The sequence below is a fragment of the Drosophila novamexicana genome, unplaced genomic scaffold, assembly GCF_003285875.2.
Source record: "Drosophila novamexicana strain 15010-1031.04,08,12 unplaced genomic scaffold, DnovRS2.1 tig00000986-arrow-arrow-pilon, whole genome shotgun sequence".
Lineage (NCBI taxonomy): Eukaryota > Metazoa > Arthropoda > Insecta > Diptera > Drosophilidae > Drosophila > Drosophila novamexicana.
This window is the reverse complement of record NW_020824835.1, coordinates 1,566,998-1,592,863: the sequence shown is the minus strand read 5'-3', so window position 1 is coordinate 1,592,863 and position 25,866 is coordinate 1,566,998. Positions and strand designations below refer to the sequence as shown.

Sequence of the window (25,866 nt, the reverse complement as noted above, 5' to 3'; positions counted from 1 at the left end):
TAGCGAGCGCAAAGCAAACAAACAAAAATTGTTGATGAGCACACGAAAAAACTGATATGTACACTTTCAGATAGCTGCAGGCCAGATAAATTATTTGGATAAAAGTTGCTCTATCAAACTGCAGCCAACTAACTGACAAAAGCCCAACAAGTTTTTTTTTTTTTGAATAAAAATGCACTATGCATATCGAGGCAAAGGCTAACTAAATGAACTACTCAATAGTAAAACTAGTCAATTTGGCGACAAAGCTAAATATAAAGTGCTGCTTCCTGCTAGAATGTGCGACAATTCAATTTGTTATCGAGCAGGCTTTGATGCTGCAAGGACTGACTGCAAGCTGGGAAAGCAAACAAAACTAAAAGCCAATTATTAATGGCACAAAGGGGCAGGCTGCACAGCGGGGTATAGAAGGCTCTAATACTCAATATCAATTTGAAAAGTTGTGCCAGCGTGTGTGGGTGTGTGTGCTTTGCCGACCAGGATACGACCAACAGGCCAAGGCCAACAATTCCGTGCAGAACTGACAGCACATTTCGAGCATATGCAAATGTCTAGCATGGCAAAGACCTCAGAAAGTTCAGCTCGTAGCATCCATTGTAGCACAACACAGGTTAAAGTTCTCGCCATGCGGTGGAAGGCCGAAGAGGCCATATGACACGCCCACATCGTGAACTGATTGCACAATGTGTGCACTTTTTGCTAATGTACATGATAAATAAAACTTTTAATAGCAGAAAACAAAAACAAAGTTAGGGAAGCAAAAACAATACCAGTCAAAGCTGGAATAGCATATTAACTTTAGTTAAAGTGAAATACGATAGAATTAAATGCGAAAGATCTTAAAGCACAACATGATACAGCTGCGTCTCTAGCTCGTTTATCTAATGCACAAATCGATACTTATTGATGTTGTTTAAACGGGGTGAACCGTCGATGTGTTGAAATAAACCTGATCTTATGCGAGCCTATGCTCCAAATTTCAAGTCCTTAGCTTTTATGATATCCGCGATCGACGCGTTTCAGTCGGGTGCAACCGATTGTGCAATACTTTGTTCACAGTTTAAAAACGTCAAAGAGACTGCAAATGGATTCTATGAAGTTATCTATTTTTCCTATAAGTAGGTATAGAAATAGTCCTTTTAAAAATATATTAAGCCCGATCTTCAAAAATTAGCATTAAATATATCAAATTTTGTAGCTTTACCTTTCAAATCCTGCTTGGATATAACCAACAAATTTAAACACTATATGATGCGAGCATACTAAGTATACATATATCCCAAGTTTGGATACATTAGCCGAGCATTTCTCTTCTCAAAATGTAAGCCAAATATTCTCTTTGCGACTGGTAACAGAAAGAAAGACGCAAGCATATGGTTACATTGACGCTGAGTCAAAAAATATTTAAATTTTACTGCTTCCATATTTTAACAGGAAAAATGTTCGCCTTTTATTTTGCAGTTGATAAAGAAAGTGGCATTGTCAACACTTTGCATTGTGGCCAACACTCGATTCGACTATGTGGGCCAACAGCAGCAGAGTCAGGATAACGCTGGCAAGTTCTCTCAAAGGCCATTAAAAGTCGGGCGAGCGTTGCGAATGACAACAATGATGTCTACGCTATGGCAACGGAAACGACATTTGCCGAAGGTACGTGAATGTGCCCGATGCCTGACGCAGTTGCTGTTGCTGTTGCCGTTACCCGGCTCGGGGACACTTGGCAGGACAATAAAAGCGTACTATAAACGGCAATGATGTCCCCATGCAAATGACAGCTCAGCGTCATGCGTCATTTGCCACAACAACGCGACAACAATCAAAGGACAGTCGCCGCAGGACATGCAATCAACGTGAATTGGTTGCCCGGTTGCCAGGATCCGTCCAAAACATTATTAAAAACAAAATCGCATTACACATAACACATTACGTATACGCCGCCTGGTCCATAGGTGTTTAGCACAGCGTTTAACAGGTGAGTCGCGCCTTTTAAATATTTATGAGTTTATGAAATGTTCGCGACCACAGAGACCACAGATGTCACCAGCTGCTAGCTGCCTGAGCTGAAAGTCTGCTCCACTTATCTCCGCCCGGCAATTATGTACATTTTTGCCAGCTTTTCGTTCGTTTTTCTAATGGTTTCCCTTTATCATTGTTTTTTTCTCTCCCCGCCTAATGACGCCTATTAGCGTTGGAGGACGCTACCCAGCTGGGATGCTCACGGGCAATTATTTCGTGTACCTTGGCAATTTTAAAGTGGTCGTGTGCACCTGCGCAGCATTATTTAAAATAAAATGGACAATACATATTTGTTACATTAAATCTTAGAAATATTTAAAAAAACATTTCTTTTCCTATAAGTCATACGCACTTATTAAGAGCTATCAATGAGAATCGCAGAGAAAGGCATGCTTACAATTAAATGAAAAAAGCCTTCTAAGTCTTTAGCTAAATGTCAATTATTTGAAATTTATTGTGAATATCTACAATCCCAGACCTTTTGAAATAACAATCAATTCTTAGTGGATGTCATATGGATAAGAGCCAAATTTAGTTTTAACTTGAAACATAATAAGAAATTCCATTTGCATATTATTATTTGTACAAACCTATCGAACCTAACGTCTTTTTAAAACAAGAGAAGGATAAAGAAGTGTAAGAACTAAGGAATTTCATAAGGTCTTTTTAAATATTCTATTAAATATGTTTCAAAATAGAATATGGTTTTGTATGGAACATACGTGAAACATTTTAATATATAAGTTATTATAATAATTTTGTTCATAGGTTTTAGCTTTCAACTGGACTCAGTTAAATATTTTAATGATTTCTACAAAAACAGGTTTAATCATTAAATCTTCTGCTCTAATGTATTATTTTCATCTTTAACTGAGATTTCATTTGATTGCATGTAATCGCCAAAAAAAAACTTGCTGTAATCGTTTTTGTAGCATATTTACCGGCGCTCTGACATAAAGCTTGCTGCCCCAGATAGCAAAATTTCAAACAAAAAACTCACACGCACACACGCACACTTACACAACCTGAATAGCCAGGTAAAGTGCTTCCTCTTTTTAACAACACACACAATGAGAGAGAAAGTCAGCTGGTAAATTAAGCAGCGGGGGGCGTGGCCAACTGACGTTGCCCAAAATGACTTTTGACATGCAATCAGCAACAGCAACAAAGACAGAAACTGTAATAAAACGCAGAAAAAACGTGAATTGCAATTTAAATTGAGCCACAAAAAAAGCCTGAACAAAAAAATATATATATATATCTCAAAAATATTTAATACCAAACAAACAAAAAACTGCGATTACGAGTTTCTGAATGGATTTATTTTAGGTTTTTTTTCGCTTTCTATTTTGTTGCCTGTGCGCCCACTTAATAATGTGTTGTGAAGTGGGCGTGTCAGCATTTGGTAATTGTTTTATTTTTTGCTACTTGACTGTTTATTGGAAATTAATATTTTGCGTGTGGTCAGCAGCGACGCTTGCAGTTTATTTACGTCCTAGTTTTAGTTATGGTCGAGCGCTCTTAATTAGAAACACAATCGGAAGTTGTTTTATTACGTGCTGGACGCCAATCCCTACTTGGCAAATGGATTGGGCGCTAAATATTTGGTATGCTGGCGACATTCTGTGGGCTTTGCCTGAAGTTAACTGGCGCCAGGTTGACACACTTTGGGTGTTTACATGTGTCTCTGATGGACTTATGACACACAGCACAAACGTTAACATAACATAATTGACAATATTTATAAATCTATATATTACTAGCCCGGCCTTGCCCTTGGTACGTACAAAGTAAAAATTGTCTCAAAAACATTTGAAAATGATTTTGGAAATGAACGGACGGTATAAAACAAACTTTTTCCGCCAATTTACCACTATTGCGGGTGGAATTTCCCAAATCGTTGAAACACGTATTTATTAAATTCTTATGTAGAGCTTTGAAAATAAGTTTGAAGCAAATCGGACAATACTTAAAACTTCGCCAAAAAAAACGTTAAACATGGAAATTAAATGAATTACCCCCATTTCCACCAAGGATTTTCTAAAATGTGCGAAACACCCCTCAAATGAACAGAGATCTTTAAAAATGAGGCCGATCGGATGGTAAACTAGAAGTTGCCTACAAACATTTTGCTCAATTTTTCAGCACTTGCAAGTGGATTTTCCCGTAACACCGTCAAGACAAAGTATTAACATTACTATTTTTATTACCTGGCTGAAAAGACCTCAACATTTTGACCTGCTGCAGTAGGAACTTGCCAGATCATTCCCTATATTAACCACTTAATTTTATTATTTTATTCTTTAAACTCGTGGTAAAAAAAAAAATTAAAAGAAAGCTTTTTATTTAAATACCATCCCGCAAATAGTGATAAATTTTTTTAAAATATCCAATTAACTTGGGTTCATATTTATTACATTAACCTTTATGTATAGATCTAAAAGGATAATTGGACGAAAATGTATCAGCACTCTCTAAGCCCAGTATTTCATGAATGCATGTTCGCACATCGATTTAACAAATGACTTCCAGCTACCATTAAAAACTTTAAAAGCGAGTTTCAGTCTAACTGCGCGAATAATTAAAAAGTTGCATTTAACACTTTTCACCCATTTTCTGCACTTTGTGCTTATAATACAAAATGCCCAGTTTAGATAGTTAAAATGTTGAAGGCTGACCTTTTGAATTAACTTTCCGTGGTGCTCAGAATTTGCATTAATTAACTGTTAGTTAGTCCGGGGTCTTTTTCCCGTCAGTCACGTTCATGACTCGCTATTTTTATTGAATTTCATTTGCTTAAGTTTTTCCGCACGGAAAGTCAACTAAAAGTTATAGAGAGGAAAAACTTTAAAAGTTTCCTCATAAATCGGTAGCTGCATTTGTGCCCTTTGCATTTAATTCAAATGGTTTTTAAACCAAAACCCATTGTTGCAAGTTTTCTAAAGATTTTCATGTCGAATGCATTTCAAAAGGCACAGAGTGTGGGCGCGGGTTGTGGGGGGGACCAACAAAAACTAAATGACGAGAATCAAACATAAGCTCAGCTCAAATCGGAACTTACCTCCTCGATGGTGTCGCATTCGAATAGATAAATGTGCAGCAGCGGATCCTTGGGATCTTTTAGCAAATAGACCAGCCCCGTAATGGGTCCTTGGAATTCCATAAAGTTGTGCGGTTGCTCTGCGTCGGCCGCCTGCTGCTGCTGCTGTTGCTGCTGCAGCTGATAAGCGGCCGCAGCACTGGATGAAAGTGAGCCGTAGGATGTGGATGTGGTTAGCGTCTGGCGCGACCCATTGGCGGTCAGTGAGCCAGCAGCAGCAGCTGCAGCCACAGTTGCGGCAGACGTGGAAGATGAGTGGGCGGCAGCTGTTCCACAATTGGCCGTTGTGGCCTGGCCAGCATTTGATTTGAGCTGGATGAAGCCATTGCCGACGCTCTTCGACTGCGGCTTGTGTATAATGCGGCACATGCCCACAATATGCTTCAGCGGATGGCTAAATTGTAGCTCAAAGTCCGAGTTGTATGATTCCAGTATGCCATGCTCAATGCCAACCGACAGCTGCAATCAGTAGATATTGTTAAACATTAGCATTACGTTGCGAAATTGCGCAGAAACCTAATGAGTAGCCACCAGATTGAAGGCTGCCTCAGTAGAAGCTTTATCTATGTTCTATTCGTAGCTGAATCTGATATTGTACGTTGTATTTGCCCAGACATGCGTTAAGAGACAAGTATGGGCAAGCTCGAATGCGAAATACCCTACAAAAAAGTAGACAGCGGTAAAATAATATTGACAGCCCGATTCAAATGTTTGATGAAATGACAAATAAATTTATCATACCAAATTGAATGCGTATCACATCAAAATGAAACGAATGAGACGAAGCTATTTGTTATCATGGTTTATAACTAACTGTTGCATTTATTTTAACTATACTAATTAAGTCTAAGTTAATCGAATAATGCGATATGTAACCAGGTCTTAAGTATAATTTCATTTAAAATATGTATTTTTGTTCCAGATTTCTTGACTAAAACAATTTCTATTGTCCGCTTCCACTGAAAGAACGACATTGATGAAGAAAACTTAAATAACTATTTTAATAAATTCGTAAATTTACCATAGATAAGTGTTTTATACAAAATGAATGTAATGAATTGTTCAGGCATTCGACAATTTATATTTATTCGAGGCCAAAGCATTTTAAATTAAACACGTGTAAAGCAATATGAATAACTTCTGCTGAGCATCTCTACGGAAGATTTATTCCAATTAGATTGCATATGATTTAATTGTAACTAAGCAAGTGGAATGCACATTGTTCAAAACTCAAACAACATTCATTAGCCACATGAGATATAAATAAGAGAGAGAGAGAGAGAGAGAGAGAGAGAGGATGAGAGCTAAATTTATCAAATGCAAATATGTCAAAGATGTAATAAATATAATGAAATGCCCCTCGTTCAAACTGAAACGAATGTCGACCCATGGAATGTAACATACTGAATGAATGTAGGGCCCTTTGCAACGGAAACAAATAAGACACTTTTAAATATAGCTTAGTCAGTGGAATGCTCCTCATTCGCAGCAAAACAAATGACAAGCAATAGGCATAATTTCTTCTCAGTATTTAAATGCATATTGCCAGAAACTCATTTAAGCTGGGTTTTAACGAGTGTACGGGGTTTAATTATCATGCAGACAGGCAGCAGCTGTAACTACTCGTGCTCCTCATTCCTTGGCTCTGGCTGCATTCAGCGTTTCCACTAGACGAAGCAGATTAACAGTATTAAATTCTTTTAATCAGTTTACTTGCATGCACAAATACAAAAGGGCTGCGCTTAGAGGCAGAGAGAGCAACAGAGAAAGGATGAGGCGCAGACAGACAGATAGACAGAGAGACAGACTGGATGGCAGGCAGATAGACAGGCAAGCGCAGGCTGACAGCAGCTTGACAACATGGCAAACATGGCGGCTGCTCCATTTCCGGTGTCCTCATCACCGTCAACATGTGCCGCCATTTCTCAATGCTTGTTTTTTGTTCTTGGCCCCCTTTATTATTATTACTGTTTTTTTTGCTGCTAGGGAGTGTCAATGTGCGGCATGGACAGGGGCAGGGGTGCTGAGGGAGCTCGTTCAAGGGGTGTGCCAATGTTGTGGCTAGGGCCGTAGCTGGCAGAAAGCAGGTCGACCCATTTGGGGCGTCGGTTAGAATTTTACCATCAAAAGGTTTTATTCTACAAAATAAAAGGAAAGCAAATGAAATTTATGTTCAGTTAGTTGGGCAGACGCTAGTTTAGTCCAGGTGGTGTGTGTGTGTGTGTGTGTGTGTGTATGCGTGTGTTCCAGGAAAAGGTAAACACGTCTTTGTGCAAAGTTGACGTAAGTTCAACTAGCATCATATATTAAAAATCCTGAAATATTGTAAACCTAACAATAGAGACTACATAAAAGTTGTTGTAAGCTTTCAGTTGGAAAACTTGCACAACTGAACTTACTAATATGTATTAAATTCGTACTTATATTAATTAACATGTTTTCTAGCTTTTTTCAAACCAACCACACGGTCAAGAGTACTAAAATATTTATAGCCCACAACTTGAATGCTTAAAGTAACAACTAATAATCCTGATTTTATTAATTAAGTTTGTAAGTCCCGAAATATTAGTATTTGATTTATGGATATATTAGTATATCGATTTTTGTTGTTTACAAAACACAACATTTTTATAAATCAATTTTTATTAAACCATACATGCATTGCGAAATATCGATTCATCTCTATTGTCGGATTTCTAAAAATTTCATTTTTTATTGACCTACAAAGTTTTTGATTTATTCTCTGCGTAAAGATTCTATGTTCAATACAAATTACTTAGAATAATAATAATAATGTAAAATCTCTTGAAGTCGAAAATAAGGAACCAAATGTTGAAATCAACTGAAAATCTTCAAGCCGAAAAATAAACTATGGTTTATTAAAATTTTGACTCGCAACAAAACTAAACAAAACAGTTGCAAATTTTCCACCAAATTACACAGCTGTGGGTGGGTTTTTATATAGGGCTTTGTAAAATAATATTACCTTCTCTATATAGTTGAACAACTTTTTTTGTACGTGTATAAGTTAGTTATCGGCGAATTTATCTTTTACTTTATTTTATAGCCCATCAATTAAGAACTTGAACACCGTCCATTTATAATGCAAACTTTAATTTCACTAATTGAGGCAGAAGGAAGAGAAACAAACATAAACAACCAAACAGAAAACACAACCAGGGAGCAGCTTTAAGAACTTGTGAAGGAATCCGGTCGAAAGGATGTCAGTCCAGCGCAGGCAGCAAAGAAAATGGAAAGTTTTTTAGAAAATTAAATTAAAATCCGTAAACTGCGGCCGCCTGCTGTTTAGTTAGCAACGTGGGCGTTAGCTCGAGAACTACTTAAATACACTGTGCTCGGAGAATAAGGAATAGGAAAAGCTGAAAAACTTTTCAAGCGTCAAAGAAAAAACTTTGCAATTAATAACATTTCAGTGGGAGCGTTGCGCGGTAGAAAAAGGGGCGCCTAATGAGGCTGCCTGGCAACACGGTAATCATTGGGGATATGGCCTGGCTTAAGTTCGAATCACCTTTGCCATTCGAAATTAATTTTTTAATGGCAAAGCGCCAGGCAACCTTTTTGATTCCATTCCAGTTGAACTTTACCGCCCGCACGTTGCCAATTTTCAATTAATTTGCGATTGCCACTTGATCCACTACACTCACCCGATGTGAGAATCGCCGAGAGAGACGCTGTCGTTGCCAGGTGAATTAAGTGCTGTCGACAGTCGACTCTCGACTGATTTGACTGCCGTTCCGCTTTGCCTTTGACATTGACTGAGCAAATCCAATTATGCGTCGACCGAATCACAAATTGTTCAACTTCTGTTTGTAATGCAATCAGCGAACAAAGCGATTTGGGATTTTTCATTATAACAAAACGATTGAAAGCGTCAGATTGGAATGAAAAGAGCAGATTCCCATGTAAAAATAGATGGCAGTGATTTGGGAAACCGTTAAGAAATATATACGCTTTATTTATTACCAATTTGTTGAGGTTTGTCAACGGCGACCTATTTTCTGCCAATTTTCGTTGAGTAAAGCGTTTAGTTACTTTAAGTGGATTAAGGTTTACGCCTCAATATAGTTGATTGAAGAGAATCCACGGCGGGAATAGCATGCTCAGGAGGAGGAGCCGAGTTCGGTTCTCAAAATATTTCACTATCTTTAAAATAAAAGAATCTATAACATTATGATAGCAGTTTACATTGGCTTAAATAAGAAGATTGTGGGAGTAGAGATTTGGTCGCCAGTTACCTTAATTGGATGTAGTTAAACCAGCTTGTTGTTCAAGTATCTTGTAATCGTTTAGTAGTTTGGATAATAATAGAAAAGGAAGCAGGCCACTATTCTGATTCAGAAACATATCAAGGGGTTTGTAATGTAAACACGCTTTAATCAAACAGAGTACTGCACTTTATTTAATGAGATATTTTGCTAGCCTGAAATACTGGCTTGTTACCCCAAGGCAAACTATAAAGCAAAAAACAATTAAAAATCTATTTGTTGCAATGAATAAATTAAATGAATTACCCCCTTCGAGCTATCTATAATAGAAAGTAACTAATATCTACGCCATATAAAGATTAGCTGTTAGCTCAATTATGTTATATCAGCCCTTAATTGGAATATTCTCAGATCGATGCCCCATAGATTCCGGCTTATTTATGACAGCCGCAATGTCAGCAATGGCCAAGAACCAGGCTCTGACCTTTTTGGCCCCATTTAACAAAGTACAACGCGCTATTAAGACTTTAACAGTGCCAGCGTCAGCCAAAGCAGTTAATGTTAATTATATGACTAAAATGCTGCCGACGACAACAGCAGCAGCAGCAGCAAAAATAACAGCAATGTAATGGGAAATTGTAGGCAATTTATTGTGCAACAACAACAACAACAACAAGAGGAACGACTAAACGCAGTTCATGCATAACAAGAACGCAAGCGAACGTCAGCTGGCACATGAAAACGTAATGAAGAAACGGTTAAAACCTATAAATCAGTGAGCAATAACACGCGATGTGGACAGCACGACGCGTCGTGATTCTAATTGGAGATGAGCGCGTGACACAATCGTGAGCCTAGGGTCATGACTTAATTAGAATCAGACAGTAAGCTGCAATTTAAGCTGTATTATTAACTAATTGAAAATGCATAATGCTTTGGCAGCTAGACACGGCATTACCCTTATAATAAATGGGCGCGTGACACGATCCACAACACTAGCACTGCAAATGGAAGACTTTATAAAATTGATTTAGGTAAGTATAACAAGTTTTGATTCTAATTTGACACGCGCTTTGGTCAGTTTAGGCAAGATGTCGATTACTAGTCAATAAACTAGAAGTGAAATATGTGTCTCAAGTAATATTTGATTTTGATTAAGTGGCGGGCATTTAATGCAGCAAACAAACTATATCCATAATATTCTTAAGTCCCTCGCTCTAGCTGATTACCAAACAATTGTTTAAAGCTAGACAATTAAGAATAAAGCGGATAATACATGATTCTCTCACGTGCTCATCGCTAATTTTAATGTCTAATGAATATGTCAAGTAACTGCAACAACAACAATAACCCCTACAATGGACAACAATACGCTGCGACTGGTTTCACGTGGCGCTAACTGCATTTCAATGTGTGTGCGAGTGTACGTGTGTGCGTTTGTTTGACAACAATAGATTGTAGAATAGAATACAAAGCAAATATAATAAAAGCAGTCCGAGAAAGAGTCCATAACATAACTGTTCCTTAACTTGCCGTCAATTAGAGTTGCAAAGAATGAAAGGACACAGCGAATGGGCAAAAGAAACAAAACAGAAGCCGTTCAAAAGGGGTCAAGATGTCAAATGCTGACAGCTGAAAACGAAACGAAAAAATATATAACGCATACGCAGTGTGTGCCACAGTATAGCTTTTGTATGCGGCAAAAGTTGGGTCAGGTAAAAAGGGGGAAGAAAAGACAAGAATGTGGAAATAAAATTGTGTCACAGGTAATGAGAACTTGAATCATAATCAATTGTTTGTTGGGGATTTTCATATATTATCAATTTATGTTTGTAGCTTAGCATTTAAAACTACAATAAGCTAAAGGCACTGAGTGCTAAGTACTCAGCCACAACGCTCACTCGAACAACGTTGCACATAGCTTAAAATATTATTTTCTATGTGGCACAGCTCTGACTAGCAGAAGCGTGTCAAGTGATGAGTGTGGCAACTGACGCGCCGCTTCACACATAAAAAATGCCGTAGTCTAGCGACCACAGAAGTGTACAATATCAAATGCAAAACGTCGGCCAAATGGAATCGAGTGGGCGACAACATTCGCGCCCCGTCAAAGCCAACGTAACGCATTCGCCGCGTAAGCCCCAGCTGAGAGTCCTCCACTGGGAGAGCCGCTGACGATGGTGAAGTGTGAAACCATTTGCGACGCGCAGGGAGGGGAAGCCTGGTGCTGCGGCTCAAGTGACTCGACTCGGCCAGAAGCGGATTAGCAGCGGGACTTGAGTGACTTCTCCGAAGCAGCAACAAAAAATCCGCCAAACAAAAAGAGGAAAACATTCTGCAGGCAAACGAAACAGGCGATCTATTGATTTTTCCCTTGCAGCTCGCTCAAATCAACTTCCTGCCTGCCGTCGTGACGTCAATGGAAGACCTGCCACAAAGCTTAGGGTTGGGCCATAGGAGGAACACAATAGGCACCTGACAATTGATACGGGCGGAGGCGTTAGTTAAGAGTTTTTGGGCAGCAAAATAAGTAGGGATTTTACAAAATGTTATTGGACTTGATTTCGATTTTAGCCAACTTATAACAAGGCAAATGTACTCAAATTAAAATTGAATACAATTGATTGGATTGGAGCTTAAGAGTATTGTTAAAGAGAGGAACCATAAAATTATATTGGCTATAATTAATATCATATGACACGATAATGCACATTTAACGGTTGTATAAAAACAATTTTTGTGTTCATATCAACTCTTAAAAATCTTTAATATCTAAATAAATTATTAATAAATTTTGTATGCAAAAAATGGAGAATTATGTTTGAGTAAAAGCCATAACATACGCCATCCATAAAGATGATATACGATATAACAAAATATTATCTATAACAACTCAAAAAGTACTTAGAAAAAAAAAACACAAATAAACAGAAAATGTAAGTTATGTACAATAGTTTTGGTTCTTAGAAAGAAAAAAAAAAAAACAAAACAAATAAATGTAAGTTATGTACCCCAGCTTTGTTGGGTAATACTTTTGTTTAAGGATTCACTCAAAATTGGGAATTTGATTTTTCTACACCACATTTGATGCTACATTACTTAAAAACTAAGTAATTAAACTGATATAAGTTGATTAAAAGTATTTCATTGATTTAGGAACTTGGCCTGACTTAATTATGCACCAAAGCTATCTATTTCGTTGCACTAATTGCTAAACAATATTCAAGGTAAATATATTTAAAATTCCGAACACACACGCATAGACAATGCTCTGTTTGCTTGGCAGTTGAAGCATCGCGAGAGTTGACATAAGACTTTGATGTTGAGGCGTGGGAGTTGGCTGGTCGTGTAGATGGGCGTGGCACGTTTCGCACTCGAGCGGCAGCCAAAAGGCAGCTTGTTATAATTTCCATGCGCTGTTTAACATAATAAAGCAATAAGCTGCCACAGCATTTGTCGCAGACACTGCAAATGAACACGAACCAGAGCACTGGGCAAACACTTCAGTTTCTCTATTTTTTTTTTGCCTCTATCTCTTCCTCGGCCTGTGGGTGCGTGTTGGTTTTGTGTCAATTTACTGAACAAGAGTGGGACAGCCCACATACATACACATACATACATATATGAAAATAATAAACAAAAGTGCAGGCTTTAGTAAATATTTATACAAGAAAATATGCATCAAATTATAGTCTGGGCCGGGTCTGTAGTGTCTGACTTACCAAGTGCACAACAATAAGGGAAAGCTAGCACAAAAACGGAGAGAGTAAGAGAGAACACCAAAGAGAAAGAGAGAGAGAGAGAGAGGGAGGGAGAGAGAGATAGCGTTGCGTATGTGTGCTGTGCATGCATAATTTTATGGCATTATATGCGAAAGTGCTTTGAAGAATTTGCAAATTAAACCTGAAAAATTGTGATATTATCTACTTAGGATGAAACATCAAGTGCCCAATGTATAAATAAAAAAAAAACAATTTCAATATATAATAGGATAGACGTCAAGAACTCCAAGCGTAAATTGAGAAATTTTCATTATAGAACAGCTTGTGCTATGATCTAAAGATAATTATATTTAGACAAAGCTCCAAGTTAAAAAGTAAAGTGAAATTCTCTTTTAAGAAAATAAAAGATATTTTTATAAAGTATAGGAAAGACTGCCTAGTATTCCATGTATTATATTGGTTTATAGCTATGAGGTAGTAGCGAGGAGGTGTGGATAGCTATAAAATGAAAGACACTTGATACATATATACTATTCTAGGAGCGACATGGTCAGTTTTGTGACTCTAGCTCTTATTATTTACCAAAATGACAAAAAAAAAACAGGAGTTCGATATCGATTATTATCGATTATTTGGAAACGGGGCAAGGTATCGAATAGGAGGACTAGGAGGACCTACAGCTAAAATTTGAAGTCTCTTGTCTCTACTTTATGGAGTCGGAAATGCATCCTTCAGCCTGTTACTTACATTTCCACAAATACATTATACCCTTTTTACCCATTTTAAATGGGTTTAAGGTATAAAAATAGAAAAACTAATCCTCATAGTTTTCCATTAAGAGACCAAAACACAAACCCAGAATCAAGTAACAAATATATGAACTCTTGTTAGCAGCTCTCAGAGTAGTTCCCTTTTTATATAAATGTAATTTCAGCCAACCCAACGCCCACTCTTCACTCTCTTCTTCGCTGCCCCTCTCTGCACATCCGCCAGCTCTTCTATTCAATGGGAACTGACAACAATTGCCGGATCACAGGTCGGAAACGCCCGCAATTTGCTCGCTGGTGGCGCCAGCTCGTAAAAAGGATTCTTTTTAATGCAACGCATAGCCACCTGCTCCAACTGAAATGGACAAGCAGGACGAGAGCAGTGGGACAATCCACAAAGAGAAGAATTCCAAGACTTTTATACAACTTTCACTCAGCCTCAACCCGCAACTTGTTGGCAACTGTAGGGAATTTAATTATGCAATGCCTTTCACTGGCACCGACTTGGCAGACCCTAGCAAAAACCCTGGAGCATCGTTGGCTAACACACCCAATCACAGATAGAGCCCACATTCACACACACACACTCACACACCCACACACACACAAGCACGCATGCGGCTGATGTGCGCCTAATTGCAAGCTTTGCTAAAATTAATTTCAAGCTTCAAATAATATTAGCCATGGGACACCAGCGAGCGAATGAAATAGCACATTCAACATAAAGTGGGCGGAAGTAAGACAGAGCTAGCATTGAAGGACAATGGACAACTTGCCACTGCACGTGCTCAACGCGGCGTATGCGTAATACGCCAGCCAGGTGATACCGGAGTGTATATATAAATCTGGCAGGTCCAGCTATGCACACTCGAGATGGGTTCAAAAAGTTGAGAAACTGAATAGAATTTGATGAAAATGTAAGCCGTTATATATTATTAATCTGTTTTAACAATTATATATTTGTTCATTAACAGTTGTTCTTAATTAATTGCAATATTTTCAAATTAAACTTTATAAGAAATGGTATATATAAATACATATATACATATTTATTCATACATCAGCTATGCATCGAAACATAAATACTTAGTATCCCGTGTCTTTATCTATCTCTTTTTGTATATCTATATCATCTAGAAAGAAAGATTTTCTTAATATTTATTTTCCTTTGCCTAAATTGTGAGTCTGTATCTATATCAATAAATTTGCAAAAATTCCTAATACCTACTAAATCAAGAGATAATATGTTTCTGCAAAAAGGTTATAAGAGAAATTAACTTGTTAGTTAGATTCAATCAATTAGGCAATATATGGATTCGAAGCACAGTAAAATAACAGCAGAACAACGGAATTTTTAGACATAAGCAAAACCAAAATCCCTCTACGGATCATCAGATGCCGCAAGCTAAAGAGTGTGGAATACTCTGCCTTGAAGACGACAAGAAACTAAACCAGGATGAGTCCTTAACGCTTAGTACATCAGGAACTAGGGCCGCGGTCTTAGTATATAAGCTTTAAGGACTCTTAAGCCAGGGACAATCCTTACATTCTTGCCAGCAGTAGGACTCAAAGACCAGAAGGTCGCAGTGCCAGATTAAATAAAATTAATAATATTATTAGCCATATAACTAATAGTGCTGATAATATAGTAAATCATTCTACCAACTTTTTGATGAGACCTTTAAGAACATTCACATTCGCATTACTCAACGCGTGACCCTCGGATAAAGTCCATTTATGCCTATTTCGGCTGTTTGTTCGCTTCGGGATGACGTTGTCGTCCTCCTAATTAGCTACGAGTCTCGTACTGTGACTGTGATTTTAGCTTAGGACTCACCTTTCCGCATTGTGGTTCTAATTTTAGGCAGCCCCAACGGTTGCCAACAGTTGCTAATCAGTGTAATTATCGTTTATGGAGCGCAAAATTATTAATAAAATTTCGTACGCTTTGCGCCCACTTTGAGCTGCCTGCATGCCTGCCTGCCTGGCGGGCTGTTTAATTGATTTATTGAGCCGTAATAATTGCAAATTGCTTTTAATTGTTTTGGGCAAAGATAAAAGCGTGTTATGGATATCACCAGCTGCAATTGGATTAACATGCCAATGCCAGGAGCGTTGACGGCACGACAGCCCGACTGACAACATAATTCAGAATGACAGAACGACGACTGCCGAGCAAGTGTGTGGCACGATGATGATTAAATCGAGCGCCTGTGATGGCATATGCCAAGTTATGGAAACGCTGTAAAGTTGCAATAGGCAAAAGCTCATGGGCAGGTTTATGGTATGAGATAAAGTTCTTACACATCATTAGAATATATATGCTTATATAAAGTATGTTTAACTGGTTGCATTAAACGATTTCCAAGACAAATACATTTCAATTGATTTAAAATGGATGCTCACTCAAAAAGGATTCAAAAATATAAAATTTTGAATACTTTAATTGGGCATTGAAAAATATCGTAAATAAGTGCCAAGCCCCTGATTATTTTAACTGAGAGCACTCAATATATATAAAGCGATATACGATTTAAAATTCTATAATTAAGGAGGTGGACAAAAATAAATTGTAACAAAGAAAATCTTGCAAAACATTATATCATAGAAAATTATATAAGCTCATACCAAAACATAATTTCAACTATCTACTAAACTTAAACTATTTTGTATATATTATTTTGAAGGGTAAAAATATATTTTTAATCGAACTTAAAATATCAACAACAATAAGCGGGCTTCCGGAAATAAGAGTTAGTTTTCTAATCAGAATCATTTCTGGATTTGATAACTAAAAGTAGATTTATGCAATTAAATAGGACTCTTTTGTGTTGCTTTGTTCAAAAATATATGTGATTTATTGTAAACTAATATTGTTTGCGGCTTCAAGATTATGATTGTATATGCATATATAAATAAATATAGCACTTGATAATAAGAGAGGAAAAATGTGTTTGAATAAAGAATTTCGCTTAATCATATTCATAAAAGAAAGAAAGCTCTTTCAACAGACTTTCTTGCACTGATATCTAACTAAGCAGAGCAATAGTATGTTGTCCTAATTTGCCTTCTAGCTTTTCCGCACAAATCCCTCTTTTGGTCTCAAGCGCACAATATATATATATATATATATATATATCTATATTTATTTTCTTATATATCCCTGGATTGATTCAAGGTCAAGGAAAATTGGAATTAAAATCTTGAATCAAACAAAAATTTGCAATATCTGTTAGTCATAATTAAAAACGATATAAAATATTTAAAGAGTTTTGAAGAAAACGAAACAATCCCTTTCAATCAATTCGCATGATATACGAAATACTCACAATTCTTTCAGTATATTTTTGCATATTATTAAGTTCATTTCTTAATCTTAAACTGTGACTGCTTGCCCCATATATAGCTATTAATTAACTTACCTTTGTGTAGCTCTCAGTGGACCGTATGTCGTTGATGGTCCATGGCAACATGGAGGCCGAATAGCGCGGATCGACGGACGCACTGCCGCGATATGTTAACGAAACGAGTCGAGTTTTCATCTTGATCAGATTGTTTTCCCTTTGGCTCGACTTGTGTGTATACTGGCTGCGTATACAGTTGGTTGTTTTCAATGTTATGTTATTTGAATATTAAATGCAGTACAAGTTCAATTTGCAATGCAAATTACATGTTCTCATTTTATTATTTGTTTTTTTGCAATTCACTTTACGCTCATTGGGTTTCTGTCCTGTTGTTGTTGCTTTGCCGTTTCTTAATTACCTTTTAATTGTTGTGATTTGCTACATGAGAGAAATGAATAAATAGGCATTAAACTGAAATCAATATTAAATTAACATGCGGCCAGTGTTCCACTTTAGAGCGTATGTCGATGTGCGAGTCCTGCATGAGTCACGCCTGGTGCTCAGGGCAGATCTTTGGGGCTAACGGGACTAACGGCATTTGTTGGTAAGGACAATGACCACCTGACTGATATACTTTTTGGATTGATAGACAATTTATTTGCGGCTCATCAACAGCCAAGTTTACTATCAATATTGATTTTTCTGTGCGCTACCCTGGCCACAGACTTTTTAATGCCCTTACAGAGGGCATTACAACATTGTCAGCAAATGCGTAACGCATAGAACGAGACAGCTTTGATGGTATAACGTATCAATATATCTATGCTAATCGCCAAATATGTTTATATACAAACTATTTCCTCAGCTGTGAGATAGCTTTTCTTTATAAGTCTATATTAATTGCATAATAATAAATACCATGTATTCAAAAATCAACTTTTATATCAAAACATCTTTCTGTTGTTCAGTTGAAAAACATTTTGAAAATCTGCACTAGGTTTGCAAGGGTATTTGAGCTTCGATACGCCGAAAAAATATACGTTCTTTCTTGTTTTACTTTATTGCCGCTTCGCATTCGCAAAGGCAGAGTTTCTGCTTCTTCTTAGCTTTTTTTTGCACGCGACTGCCAGAAATAGGAATGTGTGAGCCAGAGGACGAGAGCCACCACCACAAGTGGCTGGGGCAGGGACAGGGACAGGGGCAGGGGCAGAACGAGCCAGAATCACCCCTAAAAAAAATTCGTTCGATGGCAATGTTGGAATTTACTTTTGCATAAACATTTACATTTTACTTTCCTATGGTTTCACAATGTTTTTCTCGCTTTTAAGTTTACTTCTGCCGTTTCGCCACACACACGTACACACACATGCAGCACGCGACACATAGGCTCGCACACACACGTACGCGACACGTTTATTGGTATTCGTGGGATTTGCAACAAAATAACAAGTCAACTAACTGAATGGAGACGAATACATCAAATCGCGTTGAAATTACGTAGAGCACTGAATCGGTATCCGTACGAATGATGGCTCCAATGTTCCTGCCAGTGCGACAACGGAACAACGGAACATTTCTCTATGCCGATGTAGCGGCGGCAACGACAGACGTCCTTCGTCCTGCAGATTGGGCGCATGCGTTGATATTTGCGAACAACGCTGATGACAATAAGCGAACGCGGGAACAATCAATTGGACCGAATTGGGCTTTTTATTTTGTGTTCTTTAAGCCATTACTTAAATACTCTATTGGATATGATTTAAATTGCATTAGACTCATTGCCCGCCAAACAATAACACAAATCCAAATAAACAAATGATAGCATTCCGCAAAGAAACAGTATGAGTCTATTGGCCGACCGCCACAAATTATCGTTCACAGCTGAACAGCTGCTTGTGAAAGCTAATCACATGCATGCGCAAAAACAGTGCTGCAAAGTACTTGCATAAATAGTTAGCGATAGTAGATGGCGTTATTATTTAAATTTAAGGTAATTTTAACGTTTTATTGTTAGAGAAATTAAGGAATTAATACTTATAATTAAATTCAAAGATAAGCATACGTTAACAATAATTTACACCTATGCCGCATTTAAAGCACTTACTAACACTACCGGGCGCTTTCGTCTTCTTCTTCTTCTACTACTTTGCCAGCTTTGAGCCAAGTTGTTGTAAGCCATGTTTTAGCCACTTAGTTTGTGCTGGAACACGTTAGGCAACAGGTGTGTACCGATTGCCGCTGTTGCGCTTTGTTCGATCTGCGTGTGATTCGTGGGTACGTTTTCGGTATATTTTCTAGGGTGTGCGTGTAGAAGAAGAGACTTTCACTCCGGTTCAAAGCCCAAAGGCAGACAGCAGCAGATGCGACTAACGCTAACATTAATTAATGCGCTTCGCACGCGTTGTCGTTATTTCAAACTTCAAGAGTGGCTTAAAGCTGCTGGCCTATGAGTTTTTTACAGCTCCTCCGGCTCTCGCGTTTTCGCATTCGCATATGTCGTTTAATATTTCAACTTATATTGGTTAATTTCTCACCAACGACAAACACAATGAGCCGCCGTCAGCTAGGTGTGTGTGTGTGTGTGTGTGTGTGCGTGTGCGTGTCTGTGTGAAAAAGGGCTATAAAAAAGATATGGAACAACAACAATAACGAAAATAGAGACTTTTGTCAGCGACAGCGACGGCAGCACGACTGTTTTGAAAAGTACCGTTAGTGCGCGAATGGAGTATTTAAAGTTAATTTAAATAATGAGGAATTTGCGCTCATAATTGATTTAAGTAGCGCAACAGACAGCAACAACACAGCTCATGCATTTGCATAATTTTCCACACACATACACACACACACACACACACATGAAAATTCGCTGCGCTTTAGTTGCCAGTTGCAGTGGCAGCAACAAGTGGCATTTGTTGTTGTTGTTCCTGTTGTTGCACTCACACAGTTGCACGGCTCGTTGTGTACTTAAATGGCCAAGTTAGAATCCACATTCCACAAAAAGAACAACCACAACACAATGCATCTAGAAGGAAGTGGCCAAGCAACGGCAATCGAGCACCAACAACTACAACTACAACTACAACAACAATAATCTATTAGTTTGTGAGCAAATTTCAAAATAATTGCACATTCTAGACAATTTAGCCCAGGCACGAAGAACTGAGTGCTGTGGAAAACTGCAATGATGTGCATTATTTGTAATTTGTACAAGCACACACACACACACAGAGCCAAATACACAGGTGAAACAGGTAGGCCGGCGCAGTAAGCGTCGACCGCGACCGCGACTGCGTGCAGTTTTTCATTCTTAGCGTCCCACACACAAACACACACAAGCGCGTGCGCGCGCTCGCTCGCGATCCAATTGGATTTTATGTCAAGCTTCGTTGACACGACTCTCTTCTTCTTCTGGTTGTTGTTGGTGCTCACATATGTAAATATACATACATACATACATATGTTTGTATGCTTATTGAACTAGTTAAATCTATAACCTCGCTGGCCTTAATTATCATAACAATAGACAAAAACAAAAAGGCCCACAAATAACCCGCAGCGCAGCTTCAAGATTTGCAGCGGCAGAAGAGTGTATAAGAATGTGGCCCAAAAGCGAAATAGTCACAACATAATTAGAACGAGCGAAAGGCAGGTAAATAGCGCGCGGTCAAATGTCGCACAGTGGCGTGCGCAGCACACAAACCAAGAGTCAAAGGCTGCAGAAACATGAAAGCCAAATCTACTCTAAATGCAAATGCAGTGTGACCCATCAAATTGATATTGGAATTGGAACAGTTAGAGATGGGGCCTTGCATCGATTAGGGTGAATGGTTGTGATTGGTCAATGGAAAATTTAGAAGAATAAAAATGAATGGAAACCTCACATGTTATTTAACCCAAAGGAATAAAGGGCTGGCGCTTAAAACAAATTAATAAAATTCGTAATTTCTGCTTTGAAATGAGAAAAGTGATGGCCTAGCTTTTGTTGTGCTCGTTAAATGCGTTTTCAATGGCGTGAAGTGGAGCAGTTTAATTGAAGAATTGGTATTCGTAAATATTCATATTTTGCAAAATTTAAAATTCATAATCATAAAACGGTGATTGTGCTTCTATTGTCACTAAAATAGCAAATGGGATAGAGTTCGACAAAAAAGCTTCAGACAAAGCTTTAACATTTCAAAAGAATTCATAAGCACGCGCTAATGTCATGCACACACACACACACACACGCACATGGCATCACCTCTGATCTTGCCACATTCCCAATTCTAATGGCAACCACTGTGCGACGAGACAAGTTGCGACTTGTCGCTGGCGATGCGTGAGCCGCGCGCTGTGCGCTGCGAGGTGTCTTGGTAGCACCTGTTGTAAATGTAACCGGCTCACGTTGCGTCTTATAGGAAGCCGCAGTCATCGCCCGCCCCTAGCCCGAAACAGGAAGGCTAGAAAAAGACCAAAAAAAAAAAATGTATATGAAAAAAATTGAAAAGAGCGTACTGAAAAACCGGTTGCTGTGAAAACGAAAAACTTTATCTGACTGTTGCATGCTTTTTTCTTTTTGTGTGAGTCTGTGTTTTTTTTTTGTCGTGACATTTGGTTTTTCTTTTCCACAGTTCCAGTTTCAGTATTCAATTTTGGTGAAATCAATGCGTAGAAAGTGAATTGCTAGCGCTTTGACATTACGCAAAAGCCACGCGAAAAGTGAAAATCACCGCACAAACTGGACTTTGCCGAAAACGGGTGAATACTAGCATTTGCTCAGCGTGCTTTGATTGCCTGCCAAATCATCAACTGGCCGAATCGAACCGAACCGAACACGAAGCGGTTCGTGCGGCCGCCGATGCGTCTGTTAATCCAAACGGCAACGGCAACGGGCGGCGCTGCTGCAGCTGCTCTACAGTCCCACTCGCAGTCCCAGTACAATTACAGTAGCATGCGTGAGGACGATATCGAGCTGGCCATTAAGGTGGTAAGTTATCCAACACACATTGGCAGCCTCCTCCCCCCTTCCCCCTCCCCACTCCTCCAACAGGCACAGACCACGCTATTAGAATGATGAATGTGTCCAGTTGCAATCAGCTGAAGATAGATTAAATGATACACTGGCAAAAAATGCAATGTAGGATTCTATTAAATGGAATTTCTTAATTAAATACAAGAAAATACTTTTTTCAAGAAGTTTATTGTGAGCATTTCATTAGCGAAAGATACTTGGAGTAAATAGAAAATATGCACTATTTTCCTGATTTCGGTTACTCAAGATAAGCGAAAAATCAAATTAAATTCTTTAGATAGAATACTTCGGTAATTTATATTTTGTATTCTCGCAATTAATAAAAGTTCTTAAAATGGGAATTTCAGAAATTTAGAACTTTTTGTTTTATTGAAAGCGCTTTTACTTCATTTAAGTACAACACTCTTGACGCTTTTCTCTCAGTGTAGTTGCTGTGCGCGTTTGTGCCGTGGATAAGCGTTAAATAATAACCCCTGCACAACACACACACACACACACACACACACCATCAGCTACTTATATATACATATGTAAGTCAGAACAGGCAGAACAATCACTGATCATTTACAACGGTAATTTTTCGCCGGTGAATGGGAAATTCTGAGGAAATGCCTCTTCTAGAATGTGTGACTCTTAAACAAAGCTGCATTCGAGTTTCCACCTGAGGATTAAACGAATGAAAAACTCTTGCTTAAGTGATTAAATAAGAGATCAAGTAAATGCTAAATAACTTCTTTATATCTTTATTCTCCTATGTTCCTAGAAAATCTTGATAAAAATATGATTATTCTCAGATTTGGAAACTTAAACTAAGCATTTGGAAATTGATCTTTAATAGATCTTTTGACAAATATTATATTTAAAATTGAATTAATTATTATAATTTTAATTATTTTAAACGAGAAATGAACTTATAGCTGATAAATCGAACACCTGCTTTTGACCTTTTCAGGTGATCGTCGGCAATGGAGGCGTTGGCAAGTCCTCAATGATCCAGCGCTATTGCAAGGGCATCTTCACCAAGGACTACAAGAAGACGATTGGCGTTGATTTTCTGGAGCGTCAGATCGAGATCGATGGCGAGGACGTGCGCATTATGCTGTGGGACACGGCCGGCCAGGAGGAGTTCGATTGCATAACCAAGGCGTATTATCGGGGCGCTCAGGCCTCTGTGCTGGTCTTCTCGACGACAGATCGCGCCTCCTTCGATGCGATCAAGGAGTGGAAACGCAAGGTGGAGAACGAGTGCAACGAGATACCCACCGTGATAGTGCAGAACAAGATCGATCTAATCGAGCAGGCTGTGGTCAGTGCGGACGAGGTCGAAACGCTGGCCAAGATGCTCAACTGCCGACTGATACGCACCTCCGTCAAGGAGGACATCAATGTGGCCTCTGTGTTCCGCTATCTGGCCACCAAGTGCCACCAGCTGATGACGCAGAGCTACGACCAGGCGGCCGGCACCGACGGCAACAACAGTCAGCAGCAGTCAACGCATCCGCCCTACAGCAGCACGCCCACCATCAGCGCCTTCAGTCCGACCTTCACCAAGTCCAGCAGCGGCACCATTGTCCTGCGCCCGGCCAAAAAGGGCGCCAGCTCCAGTGCGGCGCGAAAGCGTAAAATTGTGCTCAAAAAGTGCGGCATCTTGTGAGACGGCTAAGGGTAAGGGGTACGCGGGGATCTGTGCAGCTTTGGCCAATTAATAACTGGAGCATATTTAACGCTTTATTATTTTAGAGCCCCAAATCAAGTTGTAGCCATGTGACCAGCCAAGCGTTGGATGCAGCCACAGCCACAGCCAGAGCCAGAGCCTCAATCAAGTCGCAGTCAGAGCCATTCACTAGTCGTGCACAGACTCCGCAATGTTGGCAGTTATTGCATGATATGTGGAGTGGAGCAGGGGAAAGGGGGAGAGATGGGAATCGGGGGGTGTGAACAGATAAAAAAAAACATAAGCACACGAATAGTTCAGTGAACAAAAACTTTGGCATAACGAAGTTTAAATACCCTTGTAGTCAGCAACATAAATAAATTAGAATATTTCCGATTTTGGTCCACTTTAACTGCCTAAACTTTGAGTTAATTGACTAATATTTCAGTTAATCCTTATACCTGCAAAGTATCAGCAGATTTAATATATTCTTCAAGTTTTATTTAGTTATTTTTCAAGTCGCTAAAAATTGAAATAGCTAAAATTAGTAAATCGTAAACCAGGAAGCTCTATATTATATCATAAACTATTTAATAACTAATAATTCAAAAATATTGTCAGGAGTTAAATATATTTTGGTACGTCTACTGACAGAAAGTAAAACATACAACAACAACAACAAACAACCCTTTAAAAAATACAAAACAAGAATTTATGATTAAATTTATTAAGTAAACCAAATTCTCTTCCTTTGGAATCTGATTTTATATGCAACCAATTTTGATCCACTTAAGAATTTTGCAAATTTTAAATTTCAAACCATGTTGCTTTACAAAATGTTTAAGATACGATTAAATTTGCTTTCCCTGCGTTACGAACAGCTTTTAGATATGTATAAGACCCCTCTGCAAGGGTATTAACAATTACAAGCTCAAAATGCATGTGCAATAATTTATGCAACTACTCAAATTTTTAGTCTAATTAGTTAAAGATAAGCATGTAACCGACTTTTCACTGTATAATGCCCACTTTTCTATAACGGAGACTGATGCAGCATTCAATATATATATATAATTATTTATCTAAATATATGTGTGTGTGTGCGCCTGTAAAATTGTATATGTATCTATATTAATACGAGTATTTATACCCTATATATAGCTATGTATATTTTCCAACTACAGCAAAGATTGGCTCTTTGGCACGCTAGCACCGCCCCTTCCCCAACTTGAGAGGGGGGGCTGCGGGTTAGAGGGCGCCTTCGTGTGAATCCTTCGCCAATTAGCCCTGGCAAAATGTGCAATTAATTGCCCAACTCATTTAATTATTAACCAAGCAAGAGGCATGTCGAAACGCAATTATGTCGGCTAGTGTACTATGCAAAGTAAGGGGCTACGTTTTGTCATTGATCCACTTAGCATGAGAATAGATCTGCGAATCCAAGCCCAAAATATGCAAATATTAACTATAGCTACATTATTTTAACAAAATATGTTATAACCTAAGTTCATAAACATTAAACTAATAAATTATTTTGTATATTTAACAATGCATGTGTTTTTTTATCAATCATGAATTTAATGCTTATATTATTTTAATTTTTATGCCAGCAAGAGCTATTATAAAAGGAAATATAAAATTCTGCAATCTTAAAACTCGAGTCTCTATTTATACCCTGATCCCATTAAAAACGGTTAAAAGGGGTATATTGTATTTGTGCAAAATGTAAATGTATGTAACAGGCAGAAGGAAGCATTTCCAACCCATATATATATATGTATATATATATTTTCTTGATCAGCTTCAATAGCCGAGTCGATCTAGCCATGTCCGTCTGTCTGTCTGTCTGGCCGTCCGTCCATCCCTCTGTCCGTATATATGAACGCAAGGATATCAGAACCTATAAGAGCTAGAGACTTGAAATTTAGATGCAAGCGCCCCTAGTGCCTGCGTAGATTGAGTATGTTTCCGATAATCGATAACTTGCCCCGCTTCCAAGTTATCGATAAAAATCGATATCGACATC

General features: G+C 38.3%; 2 protein-coding genes across 5 annotated transcripts in view; one reads left to right on the top strand and one right to left on the bottom strand.

Annotated features, from left to right (window-relative positions):
• Positions 1-18,888, bottom strand: part of LOC115765668 (TBC1 domain family member 4) — a 34,427-nt gene extending 15,539 nt beyond the window's left edge. The window contains exons 1-3 of one of the 3 annotated variants that reach the window (XM_030709326.1): positions 18,635-18,888; positions 17,254-17,613; positions 5,078-5,575 (exon numbers count right to left, since the gene is read on the bottom strand). In XM_030709326.1, coding sequence (XP_030565186.1) covers positions 5,078-5,575; positions 17,254-17,373 — 618 coding nt within the window. In that variant the 5' untranslated portion in view covers positions 17,374-17,613; positions 18,635-18,888. Of the gene's footprint in view, positions 1-5,077; positions 5,576-17,253; positions 17,614-18,459 lie in introns of those variants that run through there. The other 2 variants (XM_030709327.1, XM_030709328.1) reach the window with 2 other exon arrangements.
• Positions 18,889-19,412: 524 nt separating this feature from the next.
• LOC115765665 (ras-related protein Rab-23) lies at positions 19,413-25,326 on the top strand. Of its 2 annotated transcripts, none has more exons than XM_030709322.1 (4): positions 19,413-19,449; positions 21,786-22,141; positions 23,139-23,851; positions 23,927-25,326. In XM_030709322.1, the coding sequence occupies exons 2-3, from the start codon at positions 22,013-22,015 to the stop codon at positions 23,838-23,840; spliced, it is 831 nt and encodes a 276-aa protein (XP_030565182.1). In that variant the 5' UTR covers positions 19,413-19,449; positions 21,786-22,012; the 3' UTR covers positions 23,841-23,851; positions 23,927-25,326. The 2 variants fall into 2 exon arrangements, with proteins under 2 accessions (XP_030565182.1, XP_030565183.1); XM_030709323.1 differs by having other exon boundaries at positions 23,139-23,858.
• Positions 25,327-25,866: the final 540 nt, after the last annotated feature.